This window comes from Meles meles, chromosome 11, assembly GCF_922984935.1.
Source record: "Meles meles chromosome 11, mMelMel3.1 paternal haplotype, whole genome shotgun sequence".
NCBI lineage: Eukaryota > Metazoa > Chordata > Mammalia > Carnivora > Mustelidae > Meles > Meles meles.
Genome location: NC_060076.1, coordinates 82,246,579 through 82,268,801, shown reverse-complemented (window position 1 = coordinate 82,268,801; position 22,223 = coordinate 82,246,579). Strand labels below are relative to the sequence as shown.

The 22,223-nt window shown below is 44.1% G+C and overlaps 1 protein-coding gene across 5 annotated transcripts in view; it reads left to right on the top strand.

Moving 5' to 3' along the window:
- Positions 1–22,223, top strand: part of PCSK5 (proprotein convertase subtilisin/kexin type 5) — a 455,881-nt gene that overhangs the window by 26,536 nt on the left and 407,122 nt on the right. For all 5 annotated transcript variants that reach the window (XR_006820794.1, XM_046022868.1, XM_046022867.1 and 2 more), the window contains exon 2: positions 12,609–12,713. Coding sequence is in view for 4 of the 5 variants with exons in the window: in XM_046022868.1 (XP_045878824.1) it covers positions 12,609–12,713 (105 nt within the window). In the remaining variant the exon portion in view is untranslated. The remainder of the gene's footprint in view (positions 1–12,608; positions 12,714–22,223) is intronic.

Sequence of the window (22,223 nt, the reverse complement as noted above, 5' to 3'; positions counted from 1 at the left end):
ACTCTTCTCTGTTTGTTTCCATATATGTGGAAAGGCTTCAAGTTGTGAAGGTGGTCAGTAATGAAAAGAATCCAGACCTAAAGGCAGGCTACGTGTGCTCCCTCTCCCTCAGCCTCTCTTGGACGATTTCCTTTGGGGGCGTGCGATGTGTGTCTTAAAGCAGGTGGAAGAGCTTAAATATTAAACAATAACTTCTTTTAGTTTCTCCAGAAATTACTTACAGATGGGTTTTGAAGAACTTCATAGAAAAATAGCTGATTATAAATAGCAGTAATGGATGTTCTTATCTGAGGAATGTACAAGGACTATTTTACATAAAGGACGTAATTATTCATTGTGGGCAAAAAGGGACTGGAGAACATAAAAGCCTGATGCCATTTACAGCTCATTCTTAAAGAACTGTTACAAACATCATATATGTGGGATGCCGAACCCAGTCGTTATCTCTAATCTACTAATAGGAAAAATTGAGTTTCTTTGGGGGGAAGTACTCTGAGTACAGAAGACGTAACTTTCAGGCTTGCAGTTGACACAGTGAGGTTGTCAGAGTCAAGTCAGAAAGTTCTTTGCAGAGGTGTCTGGGTGGCTCAGTCATTAAGAGTCTGCCTTCAGCTTAGGTCATGATCCCAGGGTCCTGGGATCAAGCCCCACGTTGGGCTCCCTGCTCAGCAGGGAGTCTGCTTCTCCCTCTGCCTCTGCCTGCTGCTCCCCCTGCTTGTGCTCTCTCTCTCTCTCTGTCAAATACATAAATAAAATCCTAAAAAAAAAAAAAAGTTCTGCATTTTAGCAGAGGCTTTGTTTTGTTTGCTCTGTCGGCAGCATCTTTGGATCAGTGCTCGGCATCTCGTACACACTCAGTAAATACTTACTGTCTAGGCAGGCTGTGAAAGTATAGAGTAGAGTGTAGAAAATGACATTTAATATTCACATTGACACTTTGACACTGACACTTAAGAAATTAAAAATAGAGACGGGAGGAGAATCACATTAAAAAGGATTTCTGAGGACTTGTTTGTTGGCCAAGTTCATTCTGCTACAAGCAGTTCAATTTTAAGCTACTTCTTCCATTGGAAGAACATCACCAAGAGAAGTCACGGGGTCATGGACTGCATCCGGGGTCCCTATACCTGGAATTAACATGCGTTCTCTTCTGGGCTCCAAGCTTTCTGGGGAGGTATTATACAGGCTGTCTTGTCTAGGAAAAGCAAGACCTGGGAAGACTTCTTACATGAGGGGGAAAAAAAACCGAAAAATTTGGCTGTTCAGCCAAGAACAGGGAAGACGGAATAGGAATATGTTGGCTGTCTGGCTTGGACTGGAGAGTTTGACCCTTCTGGGTTGGCTCCACAGGCTAGAACCAGGAGTAGTAAGTGGAGTCAGGCCAATTATCTGGGAGAAGTTTCTGACAAATGGGCTACCCAGGAAATGCAGTGCAGCACACCAGTCTGACGAATGGATTCTGCATCCAACGGAGTGAGTCAGGTTAAAATCCTGCTAAGGTTATTTTTTGTTTTGTTTTGTTTTGTGTTTCCAATTCTGATATTCTGTGATTTGTTTTGAGGCAAGTCTCATGTCCCATGTGAATAGTGGGGCGGACTGCAGATTTCTCACTTGAAATTGGGAAAAGTTGTGCTTACTCTGTTTTCTCTCGCTTGCATTTCCTTGGTGAAATTGTATCTGTTTCTTGCTTGCTTGGGATTTGGAACAGAATGTTTTTGATAACTCCCTCTTAAGGTGAACGACAGGGACCCAGATTCTCCCACACTCTGCTGATCAGGTAGCTGTAGAATGAGATAATGAGGCCTTGTAATACTGAGGGCAAGGAGGTGGGATGGGGTGGGAATATTTGAGTGTGCCGATTGAATCGCATATGGTAAATCAAAACCCTTTGAAATACATTTTAAGCAGAAGTCAACGTGCTATAGAAAAGGCTTGGATTTTTGGAGTCAGACTCAGCTACTTTTTCATTTGGGCACATAACTTACCTTTTTTTCATGTCTGGACTCCATTTCCTTCTCCCTAAAATTAAAATACTTCTTCCTTTGTTGGAAAGATTGGAGATCATGTAGGAAAGCTTCCGTAAGTGGTAGCTTTGGTTATTAGTAGTGTTAAATACATGATAGTTTAGAAGAAACAAGTCATTTGCTAGTTCTCTTTTGTTGGGCAAATATCCTGGTTTTCGGGGTTTTTTTGTTTTGTTTTGCTTTTGAGCATTAAACTTGATAATGCTAATATAGGACTCCGCAGAGTGCTGGGGCAATATTCAACACTGTTATTATATTGGTACAGTTATTTGGAAATTGGTCACTGAATACCCAGAGGGTCCCGAAAATAATGAAATATAAATTGGCCCCAAATATGAATAGTCCAACTTTATTTTCTTTACTTCTCACGGATGTCTACCGAGGTGCTAGTTCTACCTTCTAGTTGTTCCCTGTTGCTCCCATAACAAATAACCACCCACTTAGTGGCTTACAACAACACAAACTTACTATCTTACAGTCCTGATGGCCGGAGGTGCTAACCGAAAAATGAAGGTGTCCTCAGAGCTGCGTTCCTTCTGGAGAGTCTAGAGAAGACCCATTTCCTGGACTTTTCCAGCCTCCAGAGGCCAACCACATTCCTTGGTTTGTGGCTCCTTCTTCCACCTTCAGAACCAGCAGCATAGCCTTCTCAAATCCCTCCCTCTCTCTTTTCCTCTCTTTATTTCTCCCCCTGACCCCGCATCTCTGCTGTGTGCTTCCATCTCTCTGTCTGACCTCTGCTTCCACGATGGCATCTTCTCAGACTTTGCTGCCTTCCTCTTATAAGGACCCCTGTGATTACACTGGATCCACCCAGATAATCCAGGATGATCTCCTCATCTCAAAATCCTCAATCACAGCTGCAAAGTCCTTTTGCCATATCCAGTGACGTAGTCCTAGATTCTGGGAATTGGGATGTGAACATATCGGTGGGCATGGGGGGATGGGGGTGTCACTATTCAACCCATCACATGCCCGCAAATCTCAGAACACAGATTATACATCTTCCCTTGAGCACCCTGATTTAAAGAAAAAATTGTCATAGGGCTCTGCCTATGATTCATATATTCTGACGCTATTCTCTGAAGACCTCTCCAAAGAGCTCAAATGCTGAGCCCGAACTGGAAGGAATTCAGGAAGAAATCAGAAGTATGCTCTGAGTGATTGATCGAAACTCAAGTGTAGGAAAGATAGTTTTCATGTAATTTTGTGACATTTTATGGCCCAGTGCAACGGTATCTAAGATCTGTGGAGCCAAGTAGTACTTGTGTAACGTGGAATTCCCTTTGAACTTACAAAGATATGTCTTAAAGGTACTTTCTCACATGGAGACACTAATGTAAGTCTCGTCTGCATGTGCTCCCAAGTCAATAGAACTATCTCTAGAAAACATCCGCTCTATGTACAGGAATACAGTTCTCTGGGTCTCCCATCCAAGTACTAACCAGGCCTGACCCTGCTTAGCTTCCGAGATCAGACGAGATTGGGTGCGTTCAGGGTGGTATAGCCATAGACTAGGTTTCTGGGTAATTGAGATCTCTGGGTAGCTGTGGTTTTATGTATTATTTATTTATTTAAGATTTCATTCATTGTAGAGAGAGCACACACGTGCGAACAGGAGGGACAGAGGGAAAGGGAGAGAGACTCCCAAGCAGACTCCATGCTCAGCATGGAGGCCGACTCAGGGCTTGGGATCATGACCGAGCAGAAACCAAGAATCAGATGCTTAACTGACTGTGCCACGCAGGCGACCTGGTTAGCTGTGGTTTTAAATTCATCCTTAGAAACCTTTTATTTCAAACAGCTCTTAGAGTAGTTAAGAACATGTGTTCTAGGGGCGCCTGGGTGGCTCAGTGGGTTAAGCCTTTGCCTTCAGCTCAGGTCATGATCCCAGGGTCCTGGGATCGAGCCCCACATTGGGCTCTCTGCTCAGCAGGGAGCCTGCTTCCCCCCACCTCTCTCTACCTGCCTCTCTGCCTGCTTGTGATCTCTGTCTCTCTCTCTCTCTCTGTCAAATAAATAAATAAAATCTTTAAAAAAAAAAAAAAGAACATACGTTCTAGAGTTGGGTTACCTGGGATCCTCCTTTGCAAGCTGTGTGGGCCAAGGCAAACTCTTAAACTTTGTGAGCTTCTGCTTTCTTGCGTGTAACATGGCCATCATGATACTTAACTTCCTGCCCTTGTGTGACGAGGACACGGCACAGTAATGCTGGTACTTAGTCTATGGTCTGTAATTATTAGCAGTTCATCACGTATCTGCTTTGACTTGCCTTCTCATTTACTATTTAATGAATTCAACAACCTTGTTATAAATACCACTTTCATTCAGTGATTCCAAGAGGTCATTGACTATGAAGGGACAAGGGAGGGAACTAAGAAACATAAAAGTAGATTTTGGGGGCACCTGGGTGGCTCAGTGGATTAAGCCTCTGCCTTCGGCTCAGGTCATGATCTCAGGGTCCTGGGATCGCGCCCCGCATCGGGCTCTCTGCTCGGCAGGGAGCCTGCTTCCCCCTCTCTCTGCCTGCCTCTCTGCCTATTTGTGATCTCTGTCTGTCAAATAAATAATAAAAACCTTAAAAAAAAAGTAGGTTTTGGTGAGTAAGTGGTTGTTGGTGGTCGATTCTTTTTTTTTTTTTAAGATTTTATTTATTTATTTGACAGAGAGAGATCACAAGTAGGCAGAGAGGCAGGCAGAGAGAGAGAGAGGAGGAAGCAGGCTCCCTGCGGAGCAGAGAGCCCAATGCGGGGCTCGATCCCAGGACCCTGAGATCATGACCTGAGCCGAAGGCAGAGGCTTAATCCACTGAGCCACCCAGGTGCCCTTTGGTGGTCGATTCTTGAATTTTGGACATGTTTACATGTGGTGACTTTATTCATTCAACATTTAGTAAGCATAAAGCGTCTGTTACATTATCTGTTAACGTTATGTCTCAGGAAGAGTCATGAAGAAATGAGCAAGAAACCTTCCCAAAGGTTTAGAGACATGCTCACTATTGTGTTAATTGCCCCCAGGGCAGAGGCCATTCTCTCTTTCTGCACCCTTGTTGGGTAAGCCTGGCTCTGTTAAGAGGAGCTAAGACTAATCCATCAGTGAGTCAAATAAAAATCCGTGCCCTTAGGGAGCTAACATTCTAATGGGGAAAGACCAATAATAAATGGGATAAATAAAAAGAATATATAATATGTTCATGGTGAGAAGTGTTACAGGGAGAAATAAATCAGGGAAGAGTGTGTGGTATGCAGGAGGGCATGATGGCAGTTTTAAGTTGGAGGAGGGTCAATGGAAGCCTCCATGAGATGGAGACATTTGACCGAAGATCTGAAAGCAGAGAGGGTGTGAGTCATAGATATTTTAAAGAGTATTTCAGGCAGAGGAAAAACGGACAGAGACCCTAAGGTTGGAGTGTTCTTGGTGACTTTGAGGCAAGCAGTCGTGGCCAACCTCTCTTTGGTTCTTTTTTGAATGTTACAGAGTCTGGAACACAGAAGGTAAATTATTATAGTGGTTTTCATATTCTTGGGGAAGCACAGAAGATGCGTCACAGTCAATATTTAAAACAAAGAGAAGCAAGTTATCCTGGTGCTATGTCTACAAGTGCAAATGGAATTCAGCAAGTTAAAGTTTCCGACTTTTCCACTTTGGGCATCAGCAAAGGTTCATCTGCAAGAACAGTGGCCTTAGTGACTTGGTTCTTCCTCATCCCACCTGAGGCGGTGGGACTAGGTGCGAGCTGGAAGGTAAATTCCAGCCCCAGGTACCTGGGTTCTTGAGTTTTCCAGGCTGTCAGTCTACAGAATGACAGTAGAGGGGAATTTATAACTTTCCAAATCACCATTATTGATGGTTAATTTACATACCTCCGAATGCGGCCATTTTCGTAGAAGGCGGGATGAGTGTTGAACAATGTCTGTTCTCCATGGTGTGTTGATGAATACTGAAAAGTGACTTGTCAGGAGGGAAGGAAGCCCTAATTTGTAAACTTTGCCAATTTCTTTGATAGGTTAATATTTCTGTCATTGGTGATTTCAAGTCATCAATGTGATGTCATTGGACAGGGTGTTGGGAAGATAAGAAATTGGGTCTTGTAAGTCTATGATGAGCTGGTTCCAGCTCACAGAAGCACTTGTTACCCAGTAATTACCACTATAATAAAGATACTGAATATTCCCAACATTCCAGATTTCTCCAGGTTTTCCCAGTCGATCCCTACTCCACACCCAGATGGTCACTCATCTGTCTTCTGTCATCATAGATCCCCTGTCCTAGGATTTCACCCCAGTGGAACTACACCATGTGCGTTCTTCTGCGTCAGCATCATGTTTTGATTGGCATGTCACGTTTATCAACAGTTTGTTCCTCTTTATTGCAGCTTGTTCCACTGTATGGATATACCACAATATATTTTTCCAACTATGTACTGATTGATATCTGCGTTGTTTCCAGGGCAGGAGTGTTACTAAGAAAACTGGTGTAACCATTTTTGTATGAGTTTTGTTTCAAAGCAGGGTTTCCTTTTTGGGGGGTAAATATGTAGAAATGAATTGTTTGGGTCATGAGGAGGATGTGTGTTTCATAAGAAATTACCAAACGATTTTCCAAAGAGGTTGGACCATTTTATACTCCCGCTGGCAATGTGTGAGAGCACCAGTGCTCTAGCATCTCATCAGAGCTTGACGTTGTCTGTCCTTTAACCTATAGCCATTCGGGTGTGTGTACAGTGCTTTTATGATTTTAATTTGCACTTAAGCATCTTTTTTACATGCTTATTGGCTGTTTGTATATCTCCTTTTGTGAAATATCTTTTCAAATTTTGCCCATTTAAAAATATTTCTGGAGTGGAGAGAAATAGCTTTTCAGAAGGGAGTTCGGAATTTGGATAAATGTATAAATTGGAGAGGGTAGGAGGGAGAACAAGGCAGACAAGTTTTATGGAGGTGGCCACGGGCCCTTGACCTTGCTGCTTCATAATCAGGGTGACTGTATTTGATGGGGACTGCTCAGTTTAAGTGTTGAAAAGTTCTGTGTCTCTGGAAACACTTCAGTCCTGGGAAAACCGACATGGTTGGTCACTCTATAGAACTATGTGTGAAAGATTTGCCAGCTATATGCCTGGAGTCATTAGACTAGAAGGGATTTTAGTCACAAGCATAGGTGAGATGGTTGGTGGTGAATGTATTCAGAAAGGCCACACAGCTCCTCATTGGGGTCAAAGCCATTGCAAAACGTAAGTCTTTAGCTCCTAACTTGGCTCAGAATTCAGTAGCTCCCTTATGATGTAAGAATTCAGGTACATAGGGAAGGTTCCCTCTTGCTAGCAGAAAAACAAAAACCAAAGCAAAAACCTTCCCATAATTGTTTTCTGACAGTGATTGTTTTTGGAAATTAGAAACACAATGGTCTCATTTATTTGGCTTAAGTTTTAATTTTCTTATCAAATACAGTTGTTCCTGAAAGAAGGGAGACATTGAGTCTTAACCAGTCATTTACACTTCAGTATAAAATAATTCATTAAAAAAAAAAAGAGAAACTTTTCTAAAAAGAGTTTGGTTTGCGAAAGGGTCGTGATAGGAAAACTCCGGGTACAAGGGTGAGAGGCGGCCACTAAGGAGAAAAGGCACAAACGCTTGACAGAATTGGGAACAAAAGATGAAATTTATCAGCTTACTGTTGCATAGAATCGTGTTGTGCTGATTGGCAGGGAAGAGTGTTTTGTGTGTGATTGCAGAGAAAAGGAGCTTAAGAGGGTCAGGAGGGAAAGAATTATTCTCCTTCTTTTGTGGAATTAAGGAAAAGGTTCAGTTTAGGCCATTCTCCTATTGATTTTGTACTTCATATATGCCAATGGCTTCTGATTTATTTATAAAACTTCCCTATGTTAGTTACAAATTGCTTCTTGTTTTAGCCCTTGTTGGTATTAGGTAACATACAAATACAGTCATCTTTTGTTTTACGTTACCCTGGAGGAGCTGGGTGGAATGTCAGGTTATAGATAATATTACTGCTTTGTTTTCATACACTGTCTTTCTTTTGAATAGCTCTCAACATGTTATGACATTTTTCTTCCTAATGTTTATTAAATGCCCTCAGCATGCTCAGTGCTGTTGAAAGAATATGAAAGACACAATTCTCACCAATAAGGGACATGCATATTAATAGACAAGAGACATAAACACGCTTTTAAATATATATATTTAGATTAAAAATGTGTATAACTCCACAAGGTGACAAATTATTTTGTTTGAATGATGTAGAACGATGGAGCTAACATGTGCTACCCTTAAGCTGTTGTCTTGCAGCAAAAAGGAAAAAAAAGACTTAGGCAAAGCATGTAGGAGAGTTCTTGGCATAGCATTGATGTTAATATGATATTATTATTCTGATTTACTTTAGAAACTATAATATTAATTAATATTCGATGTTAACTGTTACTGTTCCTTTTCAGAACAGAGGGAAGCCCCTAAAAATTTTAGACAGGAGTATGACCAGATTTGCATTTTCTGGCCTTTTTCTGGCTGTGGTGTAGAAAACAGATTTGAAAGAGGAGGTTGGTGCGTATGGCTCTGAGAGGACTGGAAGCAAGTGTGTTCATTTAACAGGTGGTCAGAACGCAGTGAGTCACCCGGGGGCCTGGGCCTCACTGGTGCCCACAAGCGTTCATGACTCAAGAGGTACATAACTTGGAGGGTCTCTAAGTTGTATGAGATTGTGTAAATGAGCAGCTACTTTTCCGTAAGTTTTGATCTCTCCAATTTTAGATTGAGTAGGGAGCCTTCTGCAGAATCCACTTAGTCATTTTCCATCGGAAGGCATTCAGTATAGACTATTAAATAGCTGGTAGAATCATTCGAGAAGACAAAGCTTTCAGAAGTGTCCCCCAATGCCACCTCACAGACTAGCCCTCCCCAAGACTTGCTGCTTCATCCCCAACAAAAAACTGAGGCACGAGGAAGCTACTCTGTTGCCCCCATAGCTCTTCTGTGATCCCTTACCAATTTATCAACAAAACAGGATGTTGCGAAACAAATGCACAGAAAGCAAGCAGCCAGCATTAAGACCTCTGCCAGCACAACGGCTAAACACATAAGGGCCCCCAAGAGCCCACCCCAGGATGCTGTAGGCTGCCTTTGATTGGCAGAACCTTAATCACGTCAGAACCCTGGCTGCGTAGAGTGGAGTCCTTTAGCTCTGCAGTGCCGGGAAGCTCACCGGAAGGATGCTGGACGGAGCCCACCTGTAGGGTACACACGTGCAGCCCAAGCTCATATGCTAGCTAGCCATTCAGCAGGGATTTACATCCCACCCCCACCCCCCCAGCCTGCCCCTTACCGCCCTAGCTGTGTAGGTGTGGGCACTCCCCGAGCTCCCACAACCTCCTTGATCAAAGTGGAGGTAACGATCTTTATCTTCTAGGGTTCCTGGGGTATTCAGTTAAATACAATCACCCACAGAAGAGCTGGGCGATGCCTGGCACATGGTAGGCCTTTAGTCAGTGAGCCATCACTCAGTCATGGAACACCATTCCCTGAGTCTGTGGAGGAAACAGGACCCCTGCAAGGTGGCGGTAAAGTAGAGCTTCCTGCTAGAGGGATCTCACGGCCTGGAGAAAGGTGGCCCTTGTACCAGGCACACAGACATTGGGAAGTGGATTTGCCCCCGGAAGAGTAGCTGCCCCCTGTGTGTGCACACTATTTCATTTAGTTGCTATTTCTTTCATTTTTAATTGGTTTTTTAATTTAAGAAATAAGACATACACATAAACAATGAAAAGAAAAGCTCTCTCTGTAGTTCACGTATTCTTTTTGAAATATCCTGTGCATATAAGTATACATGTAGTACAGATTCTGTCTTTGTTCTCCTACGAAAACGGGGTCATATTTTCTCCCTCACTCCCTTTTCTCTCTCTATTTCTCTCTCTCCTTCCTCCCTCCCTCCCCCCATCCGTCCTTCCTTTCTTCCTTCCTTTTTTCTTTCCTTCCTTCCTTTGAGATCAATTCTTTCCGCTCATATAGAACCAAACAGCTACTGATTATAGCCAGTTGTTTGAATTATTTTGCTTTACAGAATTTCTCCAACATCCATTCTTATACATAAGTGACTGTATCTGTATAAGAAATTATTAGAAGTGGCAAAGCTGGGTCAAAGGTTGGGTACAGTTTATAATTTTACTGATATTACCGAATGGCTTTCAAAACGGTTGTGCCAAGGAGTGCTCTTTCCGGGTCCTACGTATGCTGCGTTTGTGCCTACGTCCTCGCCAACAGTGTTATCATCAGACTTGTTGACGTTGGCCAGTTAAGATGAGGGAGGTCAAGAGGTGATACTAAGGCACACCAAGAGGAATTCTGACCAAGGGATAGAGGGAAGGGATTGCAGGACAAGAGGTGAGAAGAGGTAGGAGTGAAATTTAAATTTAGAAGGGAAACTGATAATCGGAAACTACGTACCCAGCAAGGCCTTGACCAGGCAGTGCACCTGTTATGCTGCTCAGTCCTTATAACCACGTTCACCCATACACATTTTTATCCCTCCTCTGACTCTGATACCCAGTCTCTGTCCACTGTACCTGCTGTGTTCCATTGTAGTTGCATGGGCGTGGTCTGAAACTCATGGACCATTTGCACACTGGTGATAGGTTCTGTTAAAGTTCTTCCCCAAAGATTTTATGTTCCTTTCACAAAAACTACTGTTTACCCAAGGAGTGCTCTTGACAAAAGCTACATGAGATGAAAGCTCTAAGCTCCTTGGGATTTTAAGATTTTCTTATAAAGGATTACACAGCCCATTGTGAATTCTACCCTTAGTCCTCTGGAATCATAAAATTGGGCTGTAAATCCCTCCTTGAAACCCTCTTGGACACTGAGGCTACCCGTGGACATCTGTGTCTTCTTCCTCAGTGTTTGCTGCTGTTTCCGAGTTCTCGATCTTTTCTGTGTATATCTGGGCCGTTTCCACTTGAGTTAAAAACGTGTGACTTCAGACTGTCCTATCCAATGATGATTCGAGTCATTCATTTCGTGCGTAAAGTCCCAGGTAGGGGGTGACTCTTCAATGGCACAGAAGCTGGGTCAGTCATCCTCACCAGAGGGATAGAATGATGCTCGAGAATCAATGGAAAGAAGGGAATTAAAAAAATAAACCTTTTATCTGGAAAAATGAAGCTGAGCCAATGAGGTTTTTTTTTTCTTTTTTTTTTTTTAATTAAGAAAGCCAACTTTTTATTTGTCCCCATTGGAAACCATCCTGTTGATGGTCATTCTTTTAGGTTAGAGCCATGGTGTTCTGGAGAAATAGCCCATTTGATGTATTTGGGCAAAGCAAAGAAGAAAAAAAAAGTATCATTGTCAAAGAGTAGAATTTGATGGAATTTGAGGGCTGCAGTGATCTTAGAAGTTAACCACCCCAGGGGCGCCTGGGTGGCTCAGTGGGTTAAAGCCTCTTCCTTTGGCTCAGGTCTCGATCCCAGGGTCCTGGGATCAAGTCCTGCATCGGGCTCTCTGCTCAGCAGGGTGCCTGCTTCCCTTCCTCTCTCTCTGTCTGCCTCTGCCTACTTGGGATCTCTGTCTGTCAAATAAATAAAATCTTAAAAAAAAAAAAAAAGAAGTTAACCAGCCCAACACCTGGTTTTATAGGAATGGAAATGGAGGCATAGTAAGTACACAGGATTTAGCTAAGAAGCCACTTCTGAGCAGTGTCCCCCAGAGCGAGAACCAGCCTCTTCTGTCTTCATTTGCTGTCTTGTTCCATTTCCATGTATGTGACCCGCATCTGATAATCTGCTGAGGGAACCTGATTATCTGGGATTTTGTTTGTTTTCTGAAAGTGCCAGTGACTTCTTTTCAGAGCTGTCCTAAGCAGACTGAACTGTTTTCAACAAAAGGGAGGGGTGCGCAGGTGAGAAGATGAATATATTGAAAGAAGTGGTTGTGACCGACTGGCTTGCACCGGCTTTACCCGGGTCGCTTAGCCGGTAGCTAGGGTCTGCGATCTTCGTCTGGTTCCAGATACCGCTGCCACGGTTAGTTTGTCATAAATGCATAACTGCGGTGTCGTTATGCTGCCGACTGAAGGCAGGAAACAGACTAAGTGGTGTTTCCTTTGTGAATGACCAACTGCTCAGGACTTATTTCAAATTGATGATATAAATAATCTAACGAGGTCCTTCATCGTACATTTCTGGGAGCAAACAGAATGCAGTGTGTTTTTATAACCGGATCGCTAGTTGATTTTTTTTTTCTCTTTCCCACATTTGGATATAAATGGATATAGAATTACTTAAAATGCTGCATATAAATTAAACATTAAAAGGGAGATACGGAGAGCTAAGCTGCCCCATTATAATCTTGAGTTCCGCAGTCACTGCCTCAAGGACACTCCATTTCATGTCACATGTCCTTCTTTGGAAAAGTGATCACCAAGGTTCAAGTAACATTTAAGCATAGAGGCAACTGCATAATTGATGGACTTTTTTTTTTTTTTTTAGGTTTTGTTTTGTGTTCTTATTTTCATGCAACACAGGAACACAGAAGGTTCTTTAATTCCCACTAACTCCCTTCTGGGCTTCTCCTCCTGTCTTTGCAGATCGGGGCCCTGAAGGATTACTACCACTTCTACCATAGCAGGACGATTAAAAGGTCAGTTCTCTCGAGCAGAGGAACCCACAGTTTCATTTCAATGGAACCAAAGGTAAGAAGAACCAGTTGGCGGTGGGGGGGACCAAGAGGCGAAAGCTTCTGCATTTTTCATTGGTAATAGCACACCAGCAACCGATGACCAGCGTGCAGACTCACATTTCGGGAGCCGTCCTATTATCCTTGGATCCAGTGTCTTGGCTTCTGCTTCAGACTAAGATAGATGAGGGCTTGATTTTCACCAAAATGCCATTATCGTCCCACTGGTATGATAGCCCAGGGGTATCATGAGTATGGGTTCTCATGGAGAAGGGAGGAGTGTGTGGGAGGGGAGATACCAATTGATTCAGATGTGTTGAAATAATAAGAGTACCACGGCATCGTACTGATGTGCGTGTAGATCTGAGGTTCTAGCCGAACTCCATAGAGGAGTCCCTAATAGAACCCTTATAAGGGTCAGGTGTCAGGTCACCAGGGATCCTTGCAATTTCAGCTGATGCTGGTAGAGCCATGCCTTTGGCAGCCCGAGGACTAGATCATGTGGGGGACGGGAGGGATACTGAGCACAGAAGGGATGGAAGCTGGCTCCTGATCTCGAGGTAGGGCTCATCAGGTAATTTCTTGCACGTTGTCATTACTCCGTGTCTTTTGGGGTTATATAAACAACATCCCCTTGGGAGGACCTAGGAGATGTGATACGTCTACCTTCTCCCACTTCATTCTAGAGAGGCAGGGCAGCTTCGAACTGGGAGACAGGAAGCAGAAGGGTGTTGTTAGGGACAAGTCAACCAGTAGCTGGCAGCTAACACTCAGGGCGAGTTACACACCTGTCCTTGCAAAGTTAGAGGAGGGCACCGACTCTGAGGGGGAGCTACTTGGCCCCCCAGTCGTGGCAAGTAAAATGGAGAACAAGGCAGCTGTACCAGCCTGCCCCAGTTCTTCTGTGGGCTCACTGCTGATTATTTATTCATTAGGAAGGGTTTTTCCCCCCACCCCCATTATGTTTTGGATTTGCCATATCAACTCATTTTCAAATAAATTGGTGAACAAGTCCCTACAAGTGAGCACAGCAATCTCACCTAGAGACTCCACGAAAATTGTATTCCTCATTAAAGCAAAAAGTCCTTCTTTGCATTAATATGCAAATCAGGTTTGCCGTTTGGAGTCCTGCCCTCTCTTATGTGCCACGATTTGCCTTGTTTAATTTGTTTCTGGAATATTATCACATGGTGTTCATGATTGTGAACTTGGATCTCGGTGATTCGAGAAAACACATTTCTTGTAGGTCCCAATTTTCTATAACCCAGTTTTGGGTTATAGGAACATCCCCTGAGACTTACACTCCGGTGGCCTGAGGATTGTACCCCCACCCCCGCCCCGCCCGCCTTCATCTCTATTCAGACTTGAATGTCTCTGGAAAAGCAATCTGTTGGGATGTTCTTGAATTAGCTGAATTTTTGAAGCAAAGTCACGTTTTTCATCTGCTAAACAACTTTTTTCAAAGCTTTCTTGAACTTTGGTAATTAAAATGATTCCAATTTCATAGCTCATGTGTGTAGTCGGTGTGAATTTGAGAAACCAAGTGCTAGTCGGTTTGGGAGGTAAGAACAGAATGTAATGAGGCATTGTGTTCATAATGAAGTATTTACTGACTAGGGAGCTCTTTCAGTCTTTAATGTCATCTTGGGGAATCTTGGTCTTCATTTCCTCCTCCTCCTCCTCCTCCCTTTCTTCTTCTTCTTCTTTTAGATTTTTATTTATTTTTAGTGGGGGTGCAGAGGCAGAGAATCTTTAGGCAGCCTCCCCGCTGAGTGTGGAGCCTGATGTGGGGCTCGATCCCATGACCCATGAGATCTCGACCTGAGCTGAAACCAGGAGTCAGACACTTAACTGACTGAGCCACCCAGGCGGCTCTCCCTGGTCTTCATTTCCATTCATCTCGGTGCATGAGATAGCTTATGCGGGATCCCCCAGAGACCTTGGGCACTGGTGCACATCACACCTGAAATGTATGCCCTCCTTCACCCAGTCCAGAGAGTAGGGCCGTTTCAGGACAGCTCCAGGGCACATTCCTCCTCAATAAAAAGTTACCATTCCTCCTCAATAAAAAGAATACCCCTTGGGAGAACATATCTTACTCTTCATTCGGATGCCTTCTGCTCCTCATTCCCACCCAGCTGTTTATACAAGAGCGCCATAATCTACCGACTTTGCGGCTGGAGCACCCTGGTGGGGGCTGTCCCTGGTTTCTCTCAGATACTTCTTATGGCTCATTCACTCACTGACCATTTCTTGAGCCATCAGTATATGGCAGGCCCTGTACTAGGCTCTGGGGATCTGGAGACACGGCAGTGCCCTGGGCGAGCTCACCGCAGGCTTCCAAAGTGGCTGTCAAGGAAACCAACAACAATCCGGTGCTTCTCAGGTGTTGGGGATAGGGAAGCAGATGGGATGGAGATGGGATATTCCTCCTCCTTCTCCAGCTCCGTCCTTGGAAAGCTCAGACCCACTTGGGCCATTATTATTATTTTTTAATCTTGAAAAGCTTTTTACTTGGAGAAATCATGGAAGTGTTGTGAGGAATCCCTATGTAAGCTTCCCACACTCCCCAAATGTTAATGTTTGTGTTTTACATTTTATCATACTTATTTGATCATATTCTCTCTCTCCTCTCTATACACACACCCACACACACACACGTATATGTGTGTGTACAAATCTATGTATATAAGTTATTTTTTTCTGAAAATTTGGGAGCAAGTTACACACATGATGCCCCTATGACTTCATGGATTTCACTGTGTATTTACTCAAACCAAGAACATTCCGTTATTATAAGGACAAGTATAGACAGTTAGCATTCTGTAAAAATCTGGATATTAACCGTGATTTAATATGATTACCCAGTCTACAGATTTCATTCAAGTTTTGCCGGTTGTCTCTTTTCTGGGCCAAGAACACATTTAGCTGTCAATTTGTCTCATGTCCCCTTTGCAGACCGTGTCATACTTCTTTTCCTTTTCTTTCCTTTTTTTTCCTTTCGACACCTAACACTTTTTTACTTTTAAAGATTATTTGAGAGAGAGAGAGAGAGAGAGAGCATGCACACAGGCAAGTGGGGGGAAGGGCAGAGGGAGAGGGAGAAAATCTCAAGGAAACTCCTGGCTGAGCATGGGCCCATCACGCGGCTCTATCCTGGGACCCTGAGATCGTGACCTGAGCCGAAATCAAAAGTCAGATGCTTAACCCACTGAGCCACCCAGGCACTCCAACAGCTAGCAGTCTTTCTGAAGCTTATAGGCCAGGTATTTTGTAGATTATCTAATGTCATGATTAATTCAGGTTTAGCAAGAACACCAGAGGAGCGCTGGGTTCTGAGCACATCATATCAGGAAGTGCGTGATGCCGACAGTTCGTTACTCGTGATTTTAACTTTGGTCCCTTGGTGGTGACACACATAGCGTCTGCCAGTCTTCTGTACATTAAAATGACTGGTTTCCCCTTTCTATGAGTAAGTGTTTGATGGGGAGATACTTTGGGACCACGTGAATGTGTGTGGGCTGACTTTGTATGTTTCACTCCCGGCAGATCCCATTGAGGGTGTAAAGCTAGTGTCTGTGTGACTTGCTTTCTTAGGAAGGTCTTCTTTTCTTGATTGTTGGGTGGGTGTATGGTGGACGGTTAGTGTGCCAGAGTAGAGACGCGTGTGTGATTTGGGTGGTGGGACCATGTGGAGTGGCTTGGTGGCAAACATCGGTGGTAGAGCGAAGTTATTTTTGATTGTCATTTTCTTAAGAAGGGGCATACCAGTGAATTGCAGGGAATACACTCGCTAAACGGATCCTGGCTTTTACTTGCTGTAGTAAATTGCATGTTTGTTTGTTTGTTTTCCTCTGCTTTTGTTTTTATTTAGAGGGTTCTAAAGAAGGAAATGCAGAAGTGGCTAGAAGGATTGTAAGACCAACCCTTCTGGTGCTAAGAAAATGCTGTGGTCGGGGCGCCTGGGTGGCTCAGTGAGTTAAAGCCTCTGCCTTTCTCTCAGGTCATGATCCCAGGGTCCTGGGATCGAGCCCCGCATCGGGCTCTCTGCTTGGCAGGGAGCCTGCTTCCTCCTCTCTCTCTGCCTGCCTCTCTGCCTACTTGTGATCTCTGTCTGTCAAATGTATAAATAAAACCTTAAAAAAAAAAAAGATATCAATTGAATGTAGCAGGTTTAAAAAAAAAAAGAAAAAGAAAATGCTGTGGTCAGTAGGGGCACATGAGCCCGGAGAACAAGAATAGCCTGGTTTCCATATGTTAACATTATGTTATGATTAGCTTTTTAAATGACAGAGATGCACAGACTTCTAAGACGGCACCACTAGTACTATAATAACAGTTTTGCAGAAAGTGTTGGTGCCGTGTTACAGCAACTCGACCAGTGAGTCTACAATATTCATATCCATACCTTTCTTTTTAACTGGCCAGCTTTTTTCTCCAAGAGACCCAAGCTGTATCTCAGAAACAATGGTTTTGAGTTAACATTCTCAGAAGCCTCTCTTTAATCTGTTTAGAAATCTTTGCCAGCCGTGTGGCATCTGGTCAAAGAGGCTGTCATCTGCGGATGGAAGTTCTTTTTTTTTTTTTTAAGATTTAGTTATTTATTTAAGAGACAGAGAGGGAAAGTGAGTGCGTGTGTGAGCGGGGGGGGGGGGGGGAGACTCTCAGGCCGACTCCCCACCGAGTGTAAGCCAGATGTTGGAACTTAATCTCATGACCCTGAGATCACGACCTGAGCCGAAATCAAGATTTGGACACTTGACTGACTGAGCCACCCAGGCGCCCCAGAATGGAAATTTTTTATAGCTTTCGTGTTGCTCATGCAGACATGGGCACGGGGCGGAGGCGAGATTTTTCATTCTCCTCCTTACCTAGAGTAGAAAAACCAGAATCTGAATTTTCCTATTAGAGTAAGCATTTAAAATTTTTAAAAAGGTAAAAAAACAGAAACAAACAACAACAACAACCAAAAAACCATGCCATTAAGTTTGGTCCTCATGTTCTATCCATGTGTAATTTATAAGTATAGCTCCCTTTGCCCATTGGATTTGATCCTGAAGGTTCTGTCCTTTCAGTCTTATTATTTTTTCCAGCCTTTTATCTGAGTTCAGGTCTGTTGACTGGTCAGTTTTTATCCAGCTCTAGGTTAGAATCACCCTCTGCTACGGAGTAAGGGATGGCCACCTCTTCTGTCTAGTTATTTCCTGAAGCTCATGTTTGTTCAACTGCCCCCTTGCATGGCTGTATGACTATGTATGTTATTGTGGAAAGACTATTTCTGTGTTACTATTTACTGCAGAATTGTAGGGTCTTTAGATCGAGACTTCTCTCTTTCCTAGCCAGTGCTGCCATCCCTTCCAGTGTGCTGCTCCGAGGGATTTTGTTCAGATCTGTTAAGCATGCCCAGTGACGGGCTTCAGTACTGGACAAAGCAAACACCACTATAATTGAAGAGATTTAACTTGGTGAATTCTAATCGGCGTGCCTGTAGCATCTACCCATTGGATCTCTTTGCCTTCCAGACGTATATATAACAGTTCAGTAAATATCGGAAGCCCTTTGCTTCTTCTCCAGGAGCAGCAATTGTGCCCTTGTAAATGTGGCCCAGAGTTAACTGCAAACCTTTAGCTCGCAGAGCGAGTGCCCATTCATGACGTTCATCCATAAGCCATCTCGTCTGAAGAGAACTTTCTGGCAAAGCGTTCAGGTATTATATAGCGACAAATAAAGTGATCTGAGGAGAGGAAGCGAGAAATGGGAGTGCTTGGATGTAGTTAGCAAGATTAGAGGGAAGTCAGCCCTCTAACTAACCTTACTAACCCAGGCTGGTACCTCTTGTGCCCAGGACTTGGTTTTCCAATGATTGGCATTTTCCTCTTGTTGCCTCAAGAGTGAAAGACCTGCGGTCACATGATGGAGGAAGGGTCCAGAAGGACCTCCCTCTGCCTAGCTGCCATGTTCCTGAGGCGCCGCACAAATCCACTTCTCAGTCAAACCCCATCTCCCCCATGGACTCACTTTGTAATTTTGGAATATTCTAGCTCCGCTTCTGATTGATCTTTAATTGATCCATGGAGACCACAGTACCTGCCTTCCCTCTTGCTCTTAGCTCAGAGCCAAACCAGTTAGAAGTTGCTCACGTGCACCCCATCTCCTAGCGGAGCCTCAGAAGGAAAGAAACCTCACTTACTGAGAAATAAATGCTCAGAAGTGTCTGACCTCTGCCTTTCCTGCCTCCAGGCATGAATCGCAGCCACGCCTTTTTAACCAGAAGATTTCATTGGGCCTGACGCAGCTGTGGGATTTGCCTTCACCTGAGTTCAGGTGCTTCCTGCTGGGGCCACGCTCCACTTCCTCCCGCCCCGCCTGCCCTCATTCCAGCTGCTGCTCCTGCGAGCTGTTTTCTTTGGCAGGTTAATTTTCCACTCTTTGCTTTTAAATGTGATAATAACTTAATGGTTTGACTTTCTTTTGTGAAGTGCAGTTTTAGCATCTAACGTTCCCAGGTGGGTGCTCCCCCAGCCGTGTGGGATGACCCCCGGCCTGTGGAGGTGGTTGACGGTAGCGGTGTTGTCTCAGGCAGGCACCGGAGTCCTGTGTTCTCAGCATATGTCATAACCGTGATCGTTGCACGTATGCCCCTTGGCAACTCACTGCTGAATGGCAGTCACCAAGGGTCCTGAGAATGGATTCCTCCAGAAGCAGCAGAAGCAGCGGGGGCTCACATCCGACAGTGCATGGGGAGGACACGGATGTGGCAGTCAAGGGGGCACATTGGGGGCTGTCTGGTTCCAAACTATCGTCTCTTTGCCATCTTTCCAGCTGTGACATGTAACCATTAGAGCGAAGTCCCATCTGGTTTTTGGTAGCATTTCTTTGTCTTTGAAAACCCTACTAGGATGCATATATATTCTTGGCAGAAGCATTCCAGTTCGCAATCCTCGGCACATTCGTGGTGATGGGATGGCCAGGAATTTGAGGAAGGCAGAGGGGGGTATGCAGGTACAGAGTTGACTGTGTTCCCCACTGGCCCTCCTTTCCTGTCTCGTTTCCAGGTCTTCCAGATGCCTGGATGGTCAGAAAACCAGAGAGTCAGAGTGTATGCCGCTGGGTTATCTGATGGGAAAGTTTCAGTCACGACCGAAATCCTGGAGTGAATTAAAAAAATAAATAAAATTCTCAGCTACTTTGGAAATGTTGCCAAATCTTTATTAGAGAGTGCTTGGCAGGACTTCGTTTTCAAAGGTTATAAACTCGCATGCCTACGGTGGGAGTGCAGATAACAAGAATGAGTGAGATGGGCCAGATAGAAAATAATGGGGCAAACAGCAAAGCGGAGAACCCTTGCTGTGGGGGAGGGAGCAGGTGCCTCTCTGCTGGGGCTGCTGGTCATGTGGGCACGCTGGCTTCGTTCTGCCCCTTCTGAAGAACTGGCCAGTCTGGATGGCGGGGTCGCATTTCCCGATTTTAAAGGTTGACAAATAATTGGAAAGTTCGAAAACATTTGTGTGGGCCCAAGACAACATGGCCGAGAGGCATCCTAGCTTGTGACCCCTTGAGTAGGCTGTGACCCCTTGAGAAAGGGAGGAAGGCATGGAAGATTCCAGCACTTTTGTAACTTTGCTTGGGTCTTACCCTTACCTGAACACCAGCATTTGCTCTGTTGGTCATGCTCCCCTGAGTGGCTCACATGTGATTTTTCTCGGTGTCTTCCTCTCCAAGTTGAATTACGAGGATCTTTTGGGCATAAGGTCACTCAACTTCTGTAGCAAAGGGTCCTACCACCGAGGACAGGGTGGAGGGCTCATTCTAGCTTCGCCTGAGCTTTGCCCCCTTTTCCACTGACACCTGTGACATGCTGGGAGAAACAGTCTTAACAGGGAATGAAGGTTGGGGAAACAGGGTAAGTCGAAGAAAAGAACAAATGAAAGTGATGGCCTTGGGAAAATAGGAAGAGAGATTTGATGGGGTAGAGGAGGGTCGTTACGGCTTTTGCATAAGTCACGTCAGCCACTTGAAGGAAGGGTACCACATGTAAAATCTTTATTATTTTCTTAGATGAGATAGTATTGCCAGATGTCCGAATCTAAAGAAGTAGATGCTGGGTCTAGAACATGGAGGGTGATGACAGCATTCTGAATTTCTAAGATTAGACGGTCTTACCTTCGTTTCCGTTGCTTCGTAATAGGATACCAGAGTCTGGGTGGCTTATAAACAGCAGAAATGTATTTCTTTTAGTCCTGGGGCTGGCAAGTCCATGATTGAGGTGCCGGTCGACTTGGTGTCTGGTGAGAACTCACTTCCTCGTTCACAGAGAGCCGTCCTCCTGTTGTGTCCTTCCCTGGCAGCAAGGGCAGGGGAGCTTTCTGGGGTCTCCTTTATAAGGGCGCTCATCCTAGCCCTGTGAGCTCTAGTCCCATGACCTGTTCACCTCCCAAAGGCCCCACCTCCTAATACCATCACATTGGATATTAAAGGTTTCAACGTTTGAATTTTGGGGATCGCAAACATGTCGTCTGTAACAGATTTTCAGAAGGGAATTTCGGAGCCACAGGACATGCAAACCTAAGGAGTAAGTGAAAACAGTAAACAAGAAACAAAACCGAGCAGCAACAACACAACCCAGAGCCATTTTAATTGCCTGGCTTTGAAGGGAAATCATACTGGTCCATGTATTTATTTTAATGAATGCAAGAGTGAATAAGAAATCTAATGAGAAGATCACCATTGAAAAGACCTGATTTGTTAATAAGCGCTTGTAAATTTTGTTTCTGTGCTCAGTTCCACCAAATGTCCATCAATTCTCGCAACACCGAAGGAGGCAATACGGTGCAACAGAAAGACTCTTTGAGTTTTTGGTTCCAGCTCTGATCTCTGTAGGGTCATCCCTTACCTGTCTAATTCTCCCCCACATTTGAACATCCATCATTGTCCCTGAATGCACACAAACAGAACACTTGAGAAGTATAGTGTCCAACAACAGTATAATGAATTACACAACGCAAGGAGAGATCAAAGGTACGGGTTAAATCCTTGTAGCAAAGTAGTAAGTAGCCAATAAAGTGATGTTCTAAGTCTGTACGTACTGATAAGGAAAGTTCTTCAAAATGAGCCATATAAAAAGAACATCTAAGAGGTGTTCTCATTTATGTTTTAGGTTCAAAGGACAAAAAAAGGACCTGTATATGTTGGTATAATTCCATGCAAGGTAGTTTTGGAAATGACTGAAAATGACTCTTAACAGATACCTTCCACACCGTATGCTTTTTTTCTTTTTTTAGAGATTTTATTTAATATTTATTTGACAGACAGAGATCACAAGTAGCCAGAGAGGCAGACAGAGAGAGAGGAAGGGAAATAGGATCCTTGGATCATGACCTGAGCTGAAGGCAGAGGGTTTAACCCACTGAGCCACCCAGATGCCCCACTGTATGCTTTTTTAAAATACTATAGTGTATCTGCTTTTGTTGACATCCACAATGCTTTGATATCTCAAATCCCATGGGTGTATCTCTAGCCTCATCTG